The following is a 22,037-nucleotide window of genomic DNA, read 5'->3' as shown; positions in this document are numbered from 1 at the left end:
AGTTAAAAAAGTTAATGTGTCAGAAAAAAAAAATAAGTCTACATAAAAATGGGCAACAATCTAGAAATTCTGTGTAATTAACTCAATATTTAATCCATTGAGAATGCTTTAATTATTGGATAAGAATTATAAATGCGGAAGAGAGTAATGCTCAAGATAATTGGTGCCCTGTGCCTGGAAATTCGGGCTCCGCCTCCACAATGCTTCACACTTAAACCCTAAACACTAAACATTGAACCATTACTTTCATAATAGAAGTATGACAATTACTAGAGAAAATGTGATGCTATCCTTTTGGTGGGTTTTTTTATCAGACCCACTAGGAGGAACATGATTTTGAAAAGGTAGAGGTAGATATGATACTCTCTAAGGGCATTTATGAACACTTTGACTTATAAGGGAAAAACATGATACTTTGAAGATATGGGAGAATCAGCCAGGCCTGACAAAGCTTCTCTGCTACTTCCCTCTCTTCTTTCCTAACATCCTTGGCTAGGAGAGGCAGAGATCACTCCTCCCTAGAGTATTTTACCTTCTCCTCTCTCATCTTTATCCTCACATTTTTTTTATCCTTCCCCTTTTGCTGACTGGTCGGTCGCAGCTTCTCTCATCATTGCCGGCGCTGCATCCTCTACCCTACAGCCACTACCGTCGTATTGCCCCCTCCACCATCAGCGATGAAACACGTTATTATTTTTCTAGTCCCTTATCACCCTGATCTTGCCTCAGTCATTACATCAAAGCCTTTACTGGGGTCATCTTTTCCACTAGTTATTGCAGAAGATAGCATTTTCTTATTTGCCGCAGCCATAAAACCCCAAGTTTACTCACTCCTGGCTCCCATTAGTCTTTCGAGATCATACCTAGTATAATTTAGGCCAACTGCGGAGAGACTTGTGTTAAAGTATAACCTATGACTTATTATAATCTATAAACATTAATAAAATGTTCCAACCTACAAACTTGCACTATATATAGAGAGAGAGAGAGAAAGAGGATCAAATATACAACTCAGAATGCACTACACAAATTCATACAGCTTGCAGGTCTCATGTGGCTCTTTTCTGAAAACCACACAAATAAGTGTACAGTTAATTACATTCCAAAATTCCTTAGAGGAAGCTCATGCTGTCTGTTTCATTACCCCTTGCTACACTTTTGCTCGACACTTGAATACTATTACATCTGTAACTGACAGGAAGAAATCAGCAAAGCTTATAACAGGATTTTTTTTTCTAAAAAATAATCCAGCACTAAAGCAGCATATTTTAAGACATGCTAAACTTAGTTTTATGGAGTACGCTACATCAATTATTGAACCAGCAATATATATATATATAGCCAGGGAATAAATAGAAGGTGCATACGTATGTACACAGATGCAAGGATAAACAATAAATGGAACAGCTCTAAGGTTTAGATAACAAGATACAAAACTCTTGCTGTGAAAATGGTTCTGGTTCTGGTTCTGCCAAAACAATCAACCATTCATCGCTATTCCTGCATCTCCTCCTGAACAAGAACGCCTTTGTAAGATTTAACATGACATGAGCAGAATATGAAATTATATCAAAGCAAGATATCATAAATGTAAATAGTTCCATCATGTTATGATCTGGTTATGTGGATTAAGTCAGTCGAGTCAGTTTTATCAAATAAATTGAGTTAGTTAGTTAACTTTCTCTTATTATTTTGAATTTCAAAAAATTCCGTATGTGAATCTGATCCGTTAAAATTTTTACTCCTATAAATAGGAGTGGATATGTATTGATAATAAACATTGAATGAATCTAAAGTTAGACAATTTATTCTTTTCGTTTGTTATCTTTTCATATAGCCATTAGATCGTCTTTATTTTTCTAGGAGTTGATTATAATCGTAGAAATTTTTCGATCTTTCAAACCCTGGCCACCATCTTCTTTCAGCAGCAACCCTACCTTATGATCGTCCACTACCACCCTTGGCTATTTGTCACCTTCCAACGACCACCGCAATGTTGAATATATACTGATCTGTCATTTTTTAACCTATGTTCACTCTTTTATTTTTATCTTTTCATTTCGACCTTCGATTTATATAAAACCAAAACTATTAGATCCTAACTCGTGAGGCTACCACCATATAGATTTTCATAATTTTCTTATGCCCAAATCAGCCCAGATCTGATTCGTAATAAATCTAACCTTTATTTTGAAGCACAACTAATTAAGATAATCATCAAAAGTTATGATGCAAGAGTTACTTTGTTTCAGTAATCAAAACCTAGTTATTTGAGACATTTTTTAAAAGGTATTTGACGTGAATATGTTTGCAGTTGACTGCTTCAATGGCCGCAGATGATTCTTCCTAGATAAAATGGACTTCATCAAACAAGTATCTTGAAGAAACCAGATACCATATTAATTACCCAACTTAGACAATGATATTGTGTCAAAAAGTTCCCTGTGACAATTTCATTCAAAGTAACAATAAAGGTGAGGCAGGAGGAGAAAAAATGAATCTCATTATAATAAGATATTTGTCCTCAGTTGAACCTGGCTCGATAAACAAATGGGTCCTTTGGTCATTTCACAAAGTTGAACTGTTTCAACAGCTTGACTCAATTTCAGACCACGGAAACGAAGACAGAAGGATTATAAAACAAATTAAACTACGGAAATGATTTCATAACTTTTATTTGTAAAAAATTAATATCCGTGCTGCCTTTCTAAACCTTTAAATTTCAACTTCTTTGACTAGATGAACAATAATTGAAATTAACTTGAAGACAATAAAAGCACATCTTACATTTCTCTCAAACATTTAAAACCTACTATACAAGTCCTTGTATAGCTTATTCATGTCTAACAAAATTCAAGTTGATCGCACAGATATATTTTACTTCAAATCATCACCCTCAGTCAATAATAGCTTGTACATTCAACAAACAAACCAAAATATTGATCATGATAATTGGCCAAAGAGAAAACTAATTTATTCTAGATTGCTTCTGGTCAAAATGGTACTTTTCATCTCCCACTGTTGCTGTTCCTGAAGCTTTAAATCTTAATTTTAATACACTTCTATTCTCTTTCATTTCTTTTTCTTTTCCATCTCACTGCACAATATGGACTGAACTAACAAAAAGGAACGAAAAGAGAAGGAAAGCATGCAGTTAACAGAAATGATCTCTTCACTTCCAAACATGGAGTTTGACCGCAATTCAAGTACATAAAATGAGAAAAAAAGTTCCATAAAGAAAAGGAAGAGCTTGATGGTAGTTGAGGATTTTATAAGGATTCTATCAGTACATTAAATAGTCACGGCTACTATTATGCGTCATATGTAATTAAAGGCTAGAATGGAAAATCGTGCAATTTGAAGATCCCTACTATAACACCCACAAGGTTTGCCTTGCCAGTTAGCATGCTGCGTGCCAATAACATACTGGCACCCAGCACGGTAGTGTGCCGACCAGCATGAGTCGAGATCAAGCGGCACACAGTGGGCCGCCCAAAACTAGTTAAGGCAAGTCAAAGCAGCTACTAGAAACTAGAAGATAGATTAGAAGAAAAAAAAAAGAAAATAGAGAAATAGAAGGGATTGAAGATTTCTTCCTCAAATCCTATCAAAAGGTAATAAATTTTCATTCTCTTAAGCATTTTCTTTGTTTTAAACTTTAAAAACTAATTTGCAGCGTGCAAATGATAGATTTACTAGATCTATCACTTGCATGAATTTCTACACAGATCTAGCATTTTGATGCTAAATCTATAAAAATACATTTTAAAATATGGGAATCAAAGAAGAGACTTGAAATGCCCCATACTTTGCATGAATTTTGAAAATCCTAAATTACAATGTCAAATTCATTCAAATTGGGTTTTATCGTCGGAACATTTAGATTAACTCCAGCTGTTTGAACACAAATTTTACTTTTAAAAAATTCCAGAGCATCAAACGTGGACATAGTTTCATTTTCTTTGCTCCTCATAGTTCTCTAGATATGTTTCCTAATTCAAATTTCAAGGATTGGATTGCATTAGTTTAATCCAAAAAGTTTTCGAACTTTGTTTGTTCCTCTGACACCTTGGCACTAACAACTAAGCCATCACTCTTTTTAAGATTATAGATCCATCATTCATTTCATTTGTTTGCACTTGATACACTCTTAGGTACATATGAATCATAAATATCAAGCAACAAATGGTGAACCCTTCTGATGTTTTCTTCAGTTTCTGAAAGGTTATGTATCTTAGGGAAACAAAAGTTCAAAAGCTTGTCCAATCATTAGCTATTTAATTACATGAAGATGGTGGGGGCATTGTGATGCTACAGTGGTTGGTAACATGTGTCGGAGTATGATGGTGCTGCACTAGGTGGAGGTGGTACTGTGGTGGTGTTGCAGTGCTGCAATATGAGATAGTGGTAGTCCTATAATGGCCAACAAGGAAGAAATCGTGAAATAAGTAGGAACTCGAGCAGCGCAGAGTTGGTGAGATGAGTACAATAAGGAATTAGGTATAGGTATAGGAATGGGGTTTGGGTTTTAGCTGTTTAGAATTAGATCAAGATAGAGTGATATTAACCATTAGATTAAAATCCACAACCAAAAGTTTTTAATATATATATATATATTTCTTCTTTTTTTCAACCCTTATTGAGCCAAGTCAGAGCAAATTGGCTTGTGCTAAAGCTCAGCCCAAAATTAATTTTGTGCCCATTTTACTGTTTAGGCTCAGCTTAATTTCAAGCTAAGCCAGAATTGAGCCTAACTCAAACCAAGCAAAGGTTCGTCAGATCGGGATTATCCGATTTTAATTAAACCGGGTCATCCATTATAGATCTGACCTAGATCCGACCTGGGGACATCAATTATTAATGTTCCCAAGCCAAACCACTTTTTTTATCTTTTCTCTCTTTACTACTTTCTTCTCACTCTCTTTCTTTCTCTCTTTCACTTCTTTCTCCTTTTCTTCTCACTCTCTTACTTTTTCTAAGTTCTAACGGAGAGATTTAGCTCTGACAAACTCCAACGACGTAGATCTAACTCCAACAAACTCTGGTATATAATTTTTTAATTTTATTAAATTTTTTTCTCTCAGTTTTTTAATTTCTTTTACTCTCTCTTTTCTTCTATCTTTCTTCTTCTCCTTCACTACACCATAATTTTTCACTTTTTGTTTGGTTTTCTTTCTTTCTCTCTCTCTCTAATCTCTTCTTTTCAATGAAAGTTGAGAAGAAATTTTTTTTCTTTTGTTGTTCTTCTCCCTATTCTCCTTCCTTTTCTTCTCTTTAATGATTTTTTTCCACATAATAACTCTCTAAAATCCAAATTGTTCTTTGCTGAATTTACTAAAATTGTAATTAAATATTTGCTGAATTATTTAATTTGCTGAAATTATGATTAAATATTTGCTAATTATTTAATTTTCCGAAATTAAAATTAAATATTTGCTGAAATTGAAATTAAATATCTGTTGAGTTATTTAATTTGCTGAAATTGTGATTAAATATTTGCATTTGCTAAAATTGAGATTAAATATTTGTGGAATTATTTAATTTGCTGAAATTGAGATTAAATATTTGCTGAAATTATATTTTAATTTTTTTCTGAATTATTTGATTTGTTGAAATTGTATTTGTAATTTTTTAAATTACAATTTATATTTTTAATTTGATCTCTGTTTAGGTATTTACATTAAAATTAAAATGGCTCCAAAAGAAAGGTCACAAGATACAGACAATGACTGGCAACATTGCATTGCTCTTAGCTAAGACAAAATGCGTGTCAAATACAACTGATATAGAAAGGAAATGAGTAGCAATGTCAGTCGTCTGAAAAAATATTTAGCTGGAAGAGAAGGAATGTAGCAGCTTGCACTCAAATTAGTTTGGAAGTCAAAAGAAAAATGTTGGCTCATCTAATAAGCAAAAAGAATGATAAACAAACTGCATAAAGAAAAGAATCAATGATTCGTGAAGAATTGATACATGACTATGAAAATATTGATGGTAATAGCAGTAAGCAAAATGAGAATGATGATGATGAGAGACAGATGAGAAGAACAATGAAAGAAAGTAGAAACACATAAAGAGATGAGATAAGAAGAAACAGTGGTAAACCTAGTGGTAGTAGTTCTGCGACTCCTGGAGGTATGAATTTTATAGCAAAGTTTGAAAATATTTGACCGATGGATACATATCTTTAGAGAAAAAAGGGTCGTACACATACTACTACCAAGTCAACACTCAAAAGAATAAAAAATACAAAAAAACATATTTTGGTAAGGTTATCTTTATATTTTTCTATAAATATGTTTCTTTCAATGTAGCTGATAACCCTTATTAGCACACCATAGTGGATGCTATATAGTCAGTAAGGTGCAGTATTCTACCTCCTAGTTCAAAAAATATTATTACTAAATATCTTGACTCAAAGATAAATAAGTTTTACACTTATATTTTGATTTAGATCAATCCATATGTAGGGTGAAAGAGAAAATGGAGGTAGTAGTTCTGCGACTCCTGGTGTTATGGATTTTATAGCAAAGTCTGAAAATATTTGACCGATGGATACATATCTTTAGAGAAAAAAGGGTCGTACACATACTACTACCAAGTCAACACTCAAAAGAATAAAAAATACAAAAAAACATATTTTGGTAAGGTTATCTTTATATTTTTCTATAAATATGTTTCTTTCAATGTAGCTGATAGCCCTTATTAGCACACCATAGTGGATGCTATATAGTCAGTAAGGTGCAGTATTCTGCCTCCTAGTTCAAAAAATATTACTACTAAATATCTTGACTCAAAGATAAATAAGTTTTACACTTATATTGAGACTTTTAAAAAGTATTAGGATGAATTTGGTTATACACTGATGTGTGATGAGTGGATTACACAAAACAGAAGAAATATAATCAATTTTTTAATGTACTCAGGCATGGGGATAATACTTTTAAAATCTGTGGAGACTACTGCTTGTTTTAAAAGTACTTTGATGGATGAGGTAGTAGAAGAAATTTGGTAAAAGAAAAGGGTAGTTCAAGTGATTACTGATAATGGGGCAATATAAGGCTGCTGGACAATTACTTATGATAAAAAGATAACATTTACATTAGACATCATGTGCCGCACATTATCTTGATCTCATGTTTGAAGATATTACCAAAGATCCTAAAATTAATAATACATAAAAGTCGGAGGTTGACAAACTTTATATATAATCATAGTTGGGTTCTTAATTTACTTAGGCAAATAACTGATAGTAAAAAAATTATCAGACTCAACCTCACTAGATTTGCACTCATTTTTTAGCATTAGAGAGCATAATGTGATATAAAGATAATATTATACGAGTATTTACATCAGCATAGTAGTCTACAAAAATTAAGAATACAAAATCTAAAAATCAAAATTTAGATGAAGTTTTGAAGAACATAGCTCTTAGAAATATATTTTAGCATAAAATTACAATTGCTACCACAATATTTGAGCCTCTTGTCAAAGTATTACGACTTGTAAACAGTGAGACAAGTCTGAGATGGATATTTTATTCTAGGCTATGGACTAAACAAAAGAGTCAATAAAAAAAAATATGAGCAAAAATTATAAGAAGTGGTAGAAGTTAATTGACTCCAGATGAAACAAACAACTACATAGAAATATACACGCTACTAGTAAGCATTAGTTTATTAATTTATTTATTTTAAATATTTTAAAATTTGAATGCTTACAAATTTTAAATTATAAATTTCTACAGAATATTTTATGAATTCCAGATTTCAATTATCTACAAATGTCAATAATGATACTGAAGTCTTGCTAGGTGTTAGAAAAGTAATCAGTAGACCAGAGCCTAATATTTATAAGCAAATTCTTTGTGATAAAAAAGTTATTATTCAATTGAATAATTTTTATTTATTTCAAGTTTCAATATATTTAATTTCTTATAAAATATATTCAATAATATATTTTAGATGGAGAAATATAGATTAAGAGCTGGCTAATTTAGTACTACTAAGGTTGCTGCAGTTATATCTCATAACAGCTCAGCTGAATAGTGGTCCATTTATGGATAAGAGGCACCAAATTTAACATCAATAGCAAAAAATATTTTAAGTCAAACTGTATCTTTATCATAGTGTGAAAGAAATTAGACTACCTTTTTTTAATCTACACCAAAACACGTAATCGATTGACAATTGAGAGATCAGAGAATTTAGTGTTTTGCCATTATAATATGAAATTGAGAGAAATTTAAAAAGAAAAACAAAAAATGATCAGTTGATTGATTTAAATCATATTTTTTATAAAGAAAATCCCCTGACTCCATGGATCAGAAAAGTGAAAAATAGATTATTAGATGATAAAAATAACCCATGGTTAGATAACGCATTGGGGGAGACCACGACTAAAGCAGAGACTGGTACAAGTTGTTCGACAGCAAAAGATAGTACAATTACTAGTGCTAGCGATAATCCTGATGATCTTGATGATATACCTGGTAGTAAGATCGTCCGTTCCACATTTGCTGAGAGAAGTAAAAAAGGCATAGGGATTGAAGACAGAGAAACTGAAGATATATATACATATCAGCAACGTCGTTATTAGAATATTACTTCCTATGACTATAGTTCATCAAGTATTTATTTTTTGGAACCACTATATGATTTATATGTTGGTTATTATCCTCAGCATTCTCAGTATCCTCAGACACAAGATTCACATATTAATTATTATCCATCTGAGAGACAATAAGACCCATTTGATATGAATAATATGATACAATCACTCTTTAGAATACTAGGCCCAAGACATTATTATTTACAAACTTATGATAATTATGATAAAAAAAAACCACAAGGATTTACGAAAACCAGCTCGGTATTCATCAAAGTTTTGACTTTTGAGTAAAGTATTTTTGTTTAATTTTTAGGGCTCATCTGTGAATACTTATTATTTTCTTATTTTTTGTCATGTTTTCTAAATTTTTAGAAATTTTCCTGCATTTTTAAATAATATTTAAATTTTTTTGTAATTAAAAAAATCCGATCGAAACTTATTGTTTTTTCAAAAAGCCGATCCTGATCCTGATCTCGATTTTTCAAACCTTGAACCAAATAGAACTCGAGCCAAACGAAGCACGAGCTGCTCGATTATTTTGACACCCCTAGTGTAGATACTAGGTAATAATAACTACCTATTGGCAACATATATGAGGTGTTGGCTTAAATTATCTTGGGGCAGCAAGATCTTCTGCATGTTTATGTTAGATTGCACCATTTTTTAGCTAGTGTAGATAGTAACAAAAGTGCAAATGAAGGGAGCCACATGTTGCACCGTTGATGTGGCCTCAAAGTTAAGAAAACATGCCGATATTGGAAAAACAAAGAGATATTTAGATCCACGTCTGAGAAAAGATAGGGTCTCAATGAATCTCTTTTCTGCCTCTAAATGTCTTTTCCGTTCTAGCATGACTAGATAGGTAAGAAAGACAGGAAATAAGTCAACAACCCAACGTGAGGAAAAGAAGATAAAAACCTACCTTGTTTTGAAGGTAAGAATATTAACCTACCTAACTCGTGGGGGAAAAAAAATCCACCTAGATTATGGGAGATATAAAAAGCCAACCAAGATTATGAAGGATAAAGAAAGTATGGAATCCACCATAAAAGAGAAGAGAAGAGAAGGAGAAGAGGAAAGGAGGGGGAGATAAACATGGAATCCTCCACAAGAATAATACTTTTCAATTTTTCATACTTTTTCTCTTCTTCCTAGAATTTTCATCACCTAATCTTATTAGAATCTTTCCCAATCTAATTGACAACGAAACTAGGGCTCTTTTAAATTAAAACCAACTAAATCCTAGCAAAGTATATCTAAAAACAAACTAACAACAAAATCTCCTAGATTTTGGAAGTTTTAACCAAGGTTCCAAATATCAGAATCGGGATCGGAATCAGCCATCTAAAAAAACGATACGTATCGGCTTGTATTTTAAAATAATTTTAGAATACAGAAAATTCTTAATTTTTTTAGAAAAATAATAATAAGATATAAATATAAATTATTCATATATAAAATCTAAAAATTAAAAAATACATACTATTTTCTCAATTTCTATTTATCCCTTTCTACCACTCACACTCTCCGTCTCTCCCACACAAATTAAAAAAAAAATTATCTTCTCTCCACTAATTCTCTTTTTTATCAAACTCTCTCTCACTAACTCCCTCTTATCAAACTCTCTCCCTAATTAACTCTCTTAAAAACTCTCTCCCTTAAAAGCTCTCTCTCTCATCGACTACCACATCTTTTCCTCTTTCCCTCTCTTTCTCCCTCTCTTTCCCTCTCTTCCTCCCTCTCTTTCCCTCTCTTCCTCCCTCTCTTTCCCCTTTCTTTCTCTCTTACCCATGCTCGTCTCGGGTGGGATTTGCCGTATCAGCCGATCCCGACCTGAAACGAATCGGGTATTGGCCGATCCAGCCAATACACGACCGGTTTCGGCCAGGATCGGTATCGACTACGGCCGATCCCGAAACTAGGAACCATGGTTTTAACTAAATAGGATACTCTAAAAATAAATTTAAGTATTTGATAAAAAAGATATATGCAAAAATAAATAGATGTATGAAAATCCATATCCTATTAACCTCTAAGCCAAGCGCAAACATCTTGTGATGTGCAATGGTCATGCTTATGTTAAGTTTCATGTCCAGAAATTTACCACTCAATCATATAGGGGACTAGATTTATGTTGAGAAAACCATTCTGGCAATTCATGTATAATTCCCTCCTGCAAATCTGAAAGGTCGTTCATCACAAATCTGTAATATGATATGAAGCAACACATGATGTAGGTTCAAATGCCTGACAACTGTTGCACAATTGATCTTAAATGGACGTAAACCAACCTCATTTAAGCTGTTGTGGAACTCTTTACAGGAGATGCATTATACTGCATAACAATAATCCTACCTTAGAAAGATTTGTACATCCTGAACGTTAAATTAAAGCACTCGTACAATAAGTAAGCAACAATAATGTAATTAATACACAAACAGTTGATTTTTGCAACTTTGTCAACTACAAGATTCTATTTGAAATAAGCACAAGAAAGATTTAGCATGGCTGGGACCACTTTAATTATGGTAGGATACATGTGTCAAGACTTGATTTGCAGAGACCGGAAGAGCAGCATTCCAAACATGAATTGAAAACTGAAAAGCACATATTTATCCAAAGAAGCTATCTCGAAATCTAGTAATATATCATAAGAATACAAAAAGAACAACGACTCACCAATGAACTAGAAAAGGAATTATTCTCAATAAAAGAAAAGTTATTGATTTACCACGCCTTTCAAAATCCACATCCGCGACTCACTCATATACATCTTCCTCTGCACATCCAAAAACATGTTTGTCAAGAAATTATTTGTTTGTATAAAAGAGGATCTAGCTTTAAAAAGATACTAACTTGATACAGTGAGCAACCCAAAGGGAGTCAACCCAAAAAAGAAACAATGAAATGTCTAGCATTTAACACTATGCTTTAGAAGGAAAAATGAGACTGAAGTGAAAACAAATGGGCAACTCGAAGGAAATAAAACCAAAACAAAAACAATAATATGTCCAGCATATTACACTTTGTTTGGAAGAAAAAAATGAGAGAAGATATGAACACAAAAACCATAAGTATTGAACAGCAAAAAGGCACAGATATGAAGATCTAGCTGAAGATATGTATGATGTGCAATAAACTATATGAGATACTCACCCTCTGCTACCTCCTCATTCATATCATCTTCATCGTCATCAAAATCGATGTTCTGTAAATATGACGAGACTAATCAGACATCTCAAGCAACAATTATGTTAAAGCTACCAGATTTACTGGAAATAATGTTCACCAGAATTGCTGAAAGTATTAATATACCAACTACCAAAACAAGCCCTAAAATTAACAAGACAAACCAAATGATATGGAAGAGATAGAAGTATTCGAACCGATTTGTCCTAATATTGGCATTCAATGTCTTCTATTTAAGAAAATCAACCAGGAAATAGAGATAGACCTTTAAAATCCTATCCATTATGCATATGTAGTAGTGACTAGCTGCATGATTTAGCTGAAACATTTATGAGACAACTTCTGATGTGAAACTTATGGAAAAGGTAATGTCATCCTCTTCCAGCTGACTAAATAATTGGTGAAGTCATTGATGATGATGAAAATAACAAAAAGGTAGCTTATTTTAATTCCAAATCAATTCCAGAGAAGTTTTAGACCCAGTGAAGCATCAACAAATTCAGTATCACCAATTGGACAGGATGCAATAATAACATGCAAAATTCTTAGTGCAAGATATTGAAAGCCTTCCAGAATCAAATAGTTAGTACCTATGAATTTATAACTACATTATCACCATATAAAAGGTTTGCAAATTAAGATTCCAGCACAACAAAAACAAGGTAAAAACTTGAAAGCTAGTTTTATCAAAAACTAATATCATAATTAAAGCTAAAAACTGGGAATAAATGGAAACTGTTTATAAGAATGTTTTCTGTTTTGTTGGTTCATACACAAGTCACATCTCCAATATAGCCCACAAAACAGCAAAATATTATCCAAATGTTTACATGATCAAATTCACCATCACTGCTTTCCTCCTCCACTTCTTCTTGACCTTCATTGTCATCTTCATTTTCATCTTTCTTTCCCACTTTTTCATCTTGAACCTGAAAGCAACTAGAATCATTTTAAAGATGAATCCATACCAACTATTGAAAAGTCAACTCTAGTGCACAGTGTGAGAGTGATACTGGAAATTTTAATATTTTTGCAGCAGATTCCAACTATCTTAAGAAAAAAAATGTCCTTAGTTTCAAAAAAGATGAGGAAGATGAATTAATAAAGTTACAAAAAGATCAAGTCTAATGTCTTGGAGAAGATTTCTCGATAGTTCAACTAGAATAGTAGCTCCATGAAAGTTTTCCATAGATAAAATAGCAAAAATGAAACAAACTAGTGAGATGTAATGGCAGACTTAAATATGTGAACTGAAAGGAACATATTATCTGATGAAACACTCTTGCTCCTTGCCTTATATTTTTCTTCCAGTTTTCCAAACAAGTCGAACGTCTTTTCATCTGCCATAAAATATGCATATAAGAACATTCTATCATAGGATAAAACCAGTAATTGTGTAAAATAAAAGATTGACTAAGACTATCTGAATTAGAAAAGTAAATGAGAAAGGTCATCTCTATTTTGTCATGCAGCATGATAAATTGAAAGAATTTGACAACAAATAATTATTTTTCAAAGAATACATTCAATCTTTTACTCCTGCACAGAGAGCAGAATCAAAATCCAATAAAAAGTTCTCATATATTAATAAAAGAAAAGAAAAGAGAACCTCATCGGATGTAGAAAATAATCAAATAGAAGATTGAATATAAGTGCTCAACAAATAAAGTTGGGCGACATATAATGAAGCTGGACACATGCATTCACACACAAACTTTGTCACTACTATAAATATATGACAGCCATATCAAAGAAATTAAGATAGTATTGTTGAAAAGGATGTCCCAACCAAGGATGTGTGGCACGGCCCGTGCCAAGCACCCGCCAGCATAGCAGGTGCTTCAGAACTTGTTGGCCATGCCGAAAGAGGGAGAAAAAAAAGAGGGAGACTACTCACTCACCTTCACTCTTCGACCTCTTCGTCGCCACTCACCGCCGACCTTGTCATTGCCCATCGTTCGTGTGCTAGAGATCGTCAATAAAGATGCCGCTTGCATCTGCCGCTCCGATATCAATGCCCTAGCTCGAGGGAGAAGAAGAGCTCAAGCAGGTTGGGTGGGCAGGTTGAATGAAAACAAGTTGCATTCGAAGCTGCAAATGCGAGCGGCACTTTCATTGACGATCTTTGGCATGAGAACGACGATGACAAAGAGGTTAGCGGCAACGAAAAGCTCGACAACTGCTTTTGACGGTGAGCGGATCTCTGCTAGGGCTAGGAGGGGTTTCGTGCGACACCCACCCCCATGCCACGTGTCGGTACACTGCCAACCGGCACGTCCCGTGCCGATCGACACGGCCATCATTGGTCCAAGAATCCTGCTTGAGAGCTAGAATTCACTTTAAGGGGGTGATTTGTGTTTTAGACTTTCAGTTATATAATTTCATATGAGAACAAGAACTTAATTGTAAAATAGTACTATATTTTAAAGGGGCTGGGGGGGCATACCCCAGCCCCACCTTGGTTGCATGGGCTCCACCAATGGCCACCTTGACATTAATAATAACAAAGGTCTTGCAATTTAGTTCTAAGCTTGAATAGAGAACATGTTATCAGATTCGGAGAAAAATAAGGAAGTGCTTATAGTAAACAAAAACCCCAAAAAGAAGAATAGCTAACGCTGCTAAACATGAAAGGAGAACCATAAAATTGTCAAGTTCAGCAAACCTGAATCTTGATCCCATCGACGTCTTTTGTTATCATGTTGTACTCTTATTGAACCTGAAAGAAAAGTAGATCATCAGATTGATATTTGTCATCAAGAGAATTTAAACAAACTGTCTTCCATTATTCTTTTGTCAGATATATAGATATGTCACTGATACCACACCTTGAATCAGTTCGGCAGGAAAATTTGATGGAGTTAGTTTTAAGTATGATGCAAGAGCTTCACGTTTTGCCTGTGTCTTTTGCTTTCTATCAGAAAACCGTTCAATCTCTGTATCCTGACCTTCTACGAAAACATGAAACAAAGTGTATTTTGGTCCACATAACATCACCATAGAAGGTTCTATGCAAAAAGAACAAGTAAAATAATGTGATATCTTGCAATACATAGCATCAAATCTGATATACTCAAACAACATAGTCTAAGTGGATCCACAGGTGCAATGCAGGTACAAACATGTTACAATTTATTCTAACATGATAAATAAATTCATCTCGACTATTTAACAAGTATATGTACTGATCATAACAAATTTCAAATAGGAATATAGAGATACAGCACTAAAGTCTATGCATCTTATCTCTTTGACTTTATATATAAGACATAAAAATTCTTATTACACTGCATAACTAAATAATACTAGTTCAAAAAATAGAGAACATCATATCACAATGATAGTTAGACGACATCTCTACTCGAAGCATGAAAGTATGAGGTCAAGGAAAAGAAAAGAATAAGATTACCCGTAAATCAAAACACAATGGAAATCTTAGAAACCATAATATATAACATATTACATCTTTGGTGAACAACAACATCAAAATGCACACAAGTGTTAAAGAAAAGGCACAATTTATCATTTTCCTATGTAACTTCAGTGGATTTATAGGAAGTTAGATATCAGAAATAGAGATGTTTCACCTAATAGTACGTAAAAGAATATATATATCAACTGTCAAGTCACTTAACAAAGAAAACATTATACACCACAATATAAAAAATTAGAAAGGATGACAATTTAGCAACTTTAAATATGAAAGTAAACTTTTGTTGCAAAAAGTATCCAAAGTATTGACTTTGGACAAACAAGACAAAAATGGCATTCCAAGACGCAATCTTACTAGACTTTGGGGCTGCCTCCTGTAAATAATAGCAAGAGCATCTCCAAAAATCCTCCAATCTTGCTTTCCTTCTTATTAATGCTTTCATCTCCTCTGGTAAAGAAGCTATACTTGGCAAATTAGGCAAACTAACATCTTCCTGCAAAAAGAAACAAAAAAATGCTGCACTGGACATAATAAATTTGCTTTCTCTACCAGCTAAGAAAAAACTGAACAAACAACATTTTTAAATATCAATTCATCCTATCCTATAACTAACTGGGAAATCTTCATAAGGCACATGCTTTGCAATTCGCATGTCAGACGGTCCACCTCTACCACGACCTCGACCACGACCACGGCCTCTAAAAGCCATTTGGATCTATGAAAAACAAAAGATAGGGAAGTCAATTTAGCATGTCCAAGACTACTAAATATATGCTAGCATAGCTCATGTAAACATACAAAGCAAAGTTAATCAAAGGAGCCTAGATATTGTATTTATCTATTTTATGGAAGCATATCCAAATTAAATGAGCAGCATATTTTGAAATTATCAGTTAAAAATAGACAAAGCATACATTTAAGAACTTACAACATGAAATTAGTGGACCATATTGAAAAAATGAACTTACGTGAATACATAGGTATACTATGATACTTATTGAAAAACGTAATTAACGCCTTAGGAGAGAGGATATATCACATGCTATCAACAATAAAATGCGGCAAATAAAGCGTGAAGAAATAATCACAAACACAACTTTTTACGTAAAAAAATCCCAAACCGGGTGAAAAAATCACGAATCCAAACTCGGATCAAAACCAATCACTAAAACACGGCAATTAACAAAAAGCTTACAAATCACTTGCCAATTCCTATAACTTAATATGTACCAACCTTACTTGCTAGACCCCGCGACACACTTGCCAATTCCTATAACCCAATATGACTATCCAGGTGATCCTTCTGTCTCAGTGACCCTCGAAACATAATTCTTCCAAATCTGACAGACATAGATGCATTAAGATAAGAATGATTCAGCACATTCTGTCTAAAGCTAAGAATTGACCTCTAATAGGCTCCAATAAATGATCTCAATATAATTGTAGACCACTTTTATAAAAGATGATATCCAACTTAATACTTGACAGCCTTTTCTCCTAGGGTTAGATTAAACCCCTTTATATTTAGAGATAAGATAAGCATCTCTTATAGATAAAGTAAATATCTCTTAAAGATAAGATAAATATATCTTCAAAAATTCTCCACAAATTTAAGGTTAAGATAAATAGAGATAAACCCAAATCTAAGTCAAATCAGCCAAGGCCGTTCGAACACCGCCTATTATTTACTTTTGACTCAGAAATATGAGTTTGAATGCCTATCATTAGGAATCGAGCACAGCAACATAGATGTTACTCTAACCACTACGAATCAATAAAGAGATAGAAGACTCGATGTTAGATAAAAGCGAGAAATAACAAAACCTTCACCTAATGATGCCAAGATACACATGCAATTAGAGCACAAAAAACATAGACCTAATTGGCTAATTGTACAATCGGTCAAGAGTCTCAAGACACTAATGGATGCCTCTATTAGTAAACATGGTCTCTCTTATTGCAATAACACTACTAAGGCAAACAATGTCTTGAAAGGTACTCGCCATATGCAGGTGATCACCCACGGCATAGCGCGTAGGCAATATGTAGGTGCATATACAGTCTATTTCTCAAACTGAAATCTAGTAACTCGGATTTATGTCCTTATGTGAAGTTCAATTCATCTAAAAGCAGAACTGATACACATATAGACAAATTGCATATAGTACAGATGGAATTACGACAGTAGTAGGTGATATTTGTAAGATTCAAAGTTGTTAGTTTGCCAATCATTAGCAGCACTGATTCTTATATAACATATGGTGTTGATATACAGTTCCGAAAAAGATATTCTAGTACGACCTAAATTTATGCATTCGTTCAACCACTAGGAGGAGAACAGGCAAAAGTCACTATCTAGGGAAGGATCTGAGAGTAGAAAATGATTTTTTCTCCACACTTATAGCAGCAAGAAAGCTTCTAGTGGTGATGCAATGGCTATGGCAATAATGATGATAACAAGAGTGATAGTGAGAGTGAGAGTAGATGGAAGCGGGCGAGGGAGACGGTGAACGCCGGGGGGAGAGAGAGAGAGAGAGAGAGAGAGAGAGAGAGAGAGAGAGAGAGAGAGAGAGAGAGAACGAGAGAGAGAGAGAGAGGGAGGTCTACATGTCGTGGGAGCCAATCACCACAGCTGCCGTGGGCTGCTCACTAGGTTGGACTGTTGGAGGGGAGAGCTTCAAAAATAAATATGGAAATAGGGATTCGGGACTTTTCTTTTTTTAGAGAAAATTATAGAAAACACCCTACATTTTGACTGTATTATAATACCTCTTTTCTTATTATTAATTATTTAGAAATAAAACCTCTTATTTACTAATATGACAAATCGGATAATAAACAAATACGAATATAGATTGGATCTTACCCAAATAGGATTACAAAACTGATATGGATTGGATCTTACTCGAATATGAACCAGATCTTTCAATAGCATCTATATCATAAAAGACGAAAACTCACAAAATGGAAGATAGGCGGATAGGTACAGCAATATCTAAATTGTATGGAGATCTTTTAATCGAATAAAATGACTGATAGTGAAGTTCAGAACTCAATTATGGAAATTGTTAACCTAACTAGAAGGGCAACAAATGTAGTTCTTTGATCTGTTCACTTCAGTCAAAATTAAACTAATTCTTTGAGCTCTTAAGTTCAATCAATGTGAGAATCTCAAAAAGATAAGCAATGTCATGCACTAATATACTTATACTTACATAGTTAACCTCCTAGTTCCTAGCATAAGTAATGCCATGCACTAATATGATTACATTGTTAACCTCCTAGTTCCTAGCATGCAATTTCAATAGATGGACAACTATATTATCTAGATTTATTTTAGCACAACACTGGTTCTCCAGAATCCCTAAATCTTATTCAACAATCTTGTCATGTTGCCCTACCTCATTTTTTGCCATCTTTCACATTCCCTTGAGCAATGCCTAAATCATACTCTTTAAGAGATATTTACTTTATCTATAAGAGATGCTTATCTTATCTCTAAGAATATAGAGGGGTTTAATCTAACCATAGGAGAAAAGCCTTCGACAACACAAGCATGATGCTAGAAGTTCCCTAAAAATAGTAAACAACTAATACTACAATCAATATATTTGACCTAGCAAATCCAATCTCTTGTGAACTAGCCCAATTTGGCTTGGATCACATTCCGAGCTAGCAAAAGTTGTAATAGTTTTAAAATAAGTTTAAATAATATTATAGCTTTGCACAATTTTTTTTCCTGTAGAAGTATTTTTGGTAAAAAAACTCAAAAGAGAAAAAGTCAAAAGAAAAAAAACATGCATCTTTGTACTGAGTTGCTACGTACTATTTCTTGTTTGATGTGGCCTTTTATATCTCTATCTTGTACTTACTTTATTCTTTTGTTCAGAGACTTGAAAAAAATCCCTTCTTTGATGTGTATGACATAAGGTGCCAGAGGAAAATAATAGAATTTAATTTGGGTTAAATACATTTTAACCCCTTACTTATGCCCAACTATGTACTTCAAAAGTCCTAAATCAGTCTCTACACTTACGACTAAAGTGAAACCGTTAATTTTTCTATCAAAATTAATGGAGCGCGCTCAAATGACTAAAATGTCTCCTCATGTTTATTAGGTAAAATAGATGGATTTTTAATTTGATTGTTTTATCCATATTTGTTTTGTTTCTAGATGTAATATAACTATTAAATTTCATAAGAACTCAGGTTTAATAAAATTTACTATATATTTGGCACAATCTAGAAAGTACAAAAAGAAATTATGTAAATATTTTTTTTTGAAGAGAATGAAATAATTATATATGAGAAGAAGGGCATTTTTGTCCATAAAATTTAAAACATGGAGGGAATTCAGCCCTCCATTTAATTTTTGAAATTTTTAGGCACGCTTCATTAATTTAAATGGAAAGACTAACGGTCTCACTTTAGTCACAAGTATAAAGACTGATTTAAGACTTTTTAAAGTATAGGAAGGGTAAAGTGATTTTCGACATAAATACAAAGGGATAAAATGTATTTAACCATTTTGATTTAGTTAGCATTGCAAAGCTGGGAACATTTCCCCAATTTTTCTTCTTCTTTTTTCCCTTGAGGGAAAAGTCCATTTGCAAGCCTATACACACAAAATTTGGTTGAGATAGGACTACAACTCTTGAACAAACATCAAATTAGCACAAAAAATATATATTAAAAACGCATTGCCTTTTGTTATTATTATTCTTTTTATTGATCATGAGTCCGTAACTTATAAGCAAGACAAAGGAGCTAGCCCTCCCCAATATATAGATTAGACAATTGAGTCAGCCCTCCTAAGAAATAAACTATGCGTATATAGTGTACTAAGTTATAATAGTGTTATATATATATATATATATATATATATCTTTTAATGCCTAAAAAATACCCTAATTAATTTTATTCTAAAAGCGGTTATTAAAATAGAGAATATTTCATTACTTTTGAAACTTAAAAATTAAAACACCTAAAATATCCCTCTTTGACTTTAAAACTTAGTTCTTCATTTATTTTTACCTTAACCTAAAAAAATTATAGTTATTTTTACTCATCTATATAGTAATTGATAGTTAATAAAACTAACAACATGGTAATTTTAAGACATTTTCGGTAAAATGCATGTGACAAATAATAAATATCCATATAGTAGGGGAGGGTGTAAATGATAATAAAAGAAAAAAGTGAGGTATTTTTGTGCTACCACACGTAAAAGGGCTCAAAGTCTAGCATCTCCGTCATGAGCTCAACAGATACCAGATTATAAGGGAGTAAATAGAGGAGAATCACTCCCCAGTTAATTGACCTACTAAACTGAATGACACAATGGCCTAAGAATGGGATAGTAAAAAGCAAACACTCACAAATCTCTCAAACGACCAAATGCCTCACCCTCCCACTAAAGTCTACCTCCATATGGTCGGAACCAATAAGAGAAAAGAGACTAATAGCTGGAGCTCCCAACGAAAAGGGGGAGCACCACACGTCGCTTTGGATCTAGAGTAGAGGAGGAGGAGGAGGAGGAGGAGGAGAAAAGGTCAAAAACCTAGCAATGATGTGCCGGGGCTTCATGGTCTTTTCTTGCCATTACTAGTAGTAATCCAACTTATTTATAAAATATTTAAATTAATATGAAAACTGGAATTATCTCGGGTATTTCTAGTGCCAATATTGGACCATCTTCTTTTACTATCAAAGTCAAAGCCTTTTGAAAAATTCTAACATTTCTTTCTATCTATATCATCGATCTATTTGGGCATGTAAGAATAACATGAGACGCATTGACAGTGTAAATAACAATATTAGAATGTCTACTCTTACGGCAAATATGCTTACTAATGCTCACTATGACCAGAGATCATCACAATTTAAGGATAAATTTAAGAGGTTATTAGGTAAAAATTTAAAAGAAGAAGGCATAATTGTGACTACACTCCATGAATATTTACATTGTGCAATCTATTTATGTAGACAATAATTGTATTACAGTTCACATATTCAATGAGATTATATTCTCCACAAGGAATTAAATATGTGTGATTGTAATCCTTCTCTTGAATACATCGGCATTCCTTCCTTAAATTTGCATCTTAGTCAAGAATGGATTGCTCAATGGCGACGAGGGAGCGGATCGGCGAGTCACCGGAAAGATCAATGAAAGACCCATGCTAGAAGGATGAGGGGGTCGAGAGGAGTGTGCACAGTGCACGAGTGGCCAGCTAAGGTGGCCGGCGGCGAGGGGAAAGTCTCCTCCATGGCCGCCGGCCATGGAGTTGGCCCACACCGTCGCCGAGGCTACGAGAGCCCCGAAGCAAGGTGCCAACGACTCACCCTTGCGGAGGTGAAGCTATCGGGGCCGGCGCGGGAAGGCACGAAGCCCCCGGCCGGCCAATCACTCGACGAGGCCGACGATGAGGAAGAAGGAAGAGAGAAGGCATTAACAAATTTATTAACCCGAATTAACCTCTTGAGCCGGAAGGAGACTTACCGACGAGTTAATCCACGGTGATGGCAAGCTCCGGCGACGCTCCGGCGCGCGAGAAGAGAAAATGGAGAGAGTGGCGGCTGCGGGGGGAAGAAAAGAAGGAAAATAAGAGAGGGAGGGGGAAAGGGTAAGGCAGCGCACGTGCGCTCACTTTTTTTTTTTTTTTTTTTAAATAACTGGAACTGGATGTCTAAATGGTCATTCCAAAGAAGTTTGTTTCAGATTTGGATCATACTTTCGGTTTTTGGTTTTTGGCTTTTGGTTTTATGAGAACAGCTTAAAAATTTGTTGAAAAGGTTTCATCAT

At 33.9% G+C, this 22,037-nt stretch overlaps 1 protein-coding gene across 7 annotated transcripts; it reads right to left on the bottom strand.

The window, feature by feature from the left end:
• Positions 1-1,004: 1,004 nt before the first annotated feature.
• LOC140763450 (uncharacterized) lies at positions 1,005-21,884 on the bottom strand. 7 transcript variants are annotated; one of them, XR_012104827.1, is made up of 12 exons: positions 21,735-21,884; positions 15,846-15,947; positions 15,587-15,725; positions 14,628-14,750; positions 14,465-14,518; positions 13,093-13,139; positions 12,630-12,728; positions 11,767-11,818; positions 11,342-11,389; positions 10,902-10,945; positions 10,715-10,814; positions 1,005-1,512 (listed from the first exon to the last, which is right to left on the bottom strand). XR_012104827.1 is itself a non-coding variant. In XM_073101645.1 (11 exons), the coding sequence occupies exons 3-10, from the start codon at positions 15,939-15,941 to the stop codon at positions 11,370-11,372; spliced, it is 630 nt and encodes a 209-aa protein (XP_072957746.1). In that variant the 5' UTR covers positions 15,942-15,947; positions 16,467-16,572; positions 21,735-21,867; the 3' UTR covers positions 1,005-1,512; positions 11,342-11,369. The 7 variants fall into 7 exon arrangements, 3 of the variants coding, with proteins under 3 accessions (XP_072957746.1, XP_072957747.1, XP_072957745.1); XR_012104826.1 differs by having other exon boundaries at positions 10,715-10,791; XR_012104829.1 differs by having other exon boundaries at positions 10,715-10,783.
• Positions 21,885-22,037: the final 153 nt, after the last annotated feature.

Source organism: Typha angustifolia, chromosome 7 (assembly GCF_048772165.1).
Source record: "Typha angustifolia cultivar Huaian chromosome 7, ASM4877216v1, whole genome shotgun sequence".
Classification (NCBI taxonomy): Eukaryota; Viridiplantae; Streptophyta; class Magnoliopsida; order Poales; family Typhaceae; genus Typha; species Typha angustifolia.
Note: the sequence above shows the minus strand (reverse complement) of the source record. Positions and strands in the feature narration are given on the sequence as shown.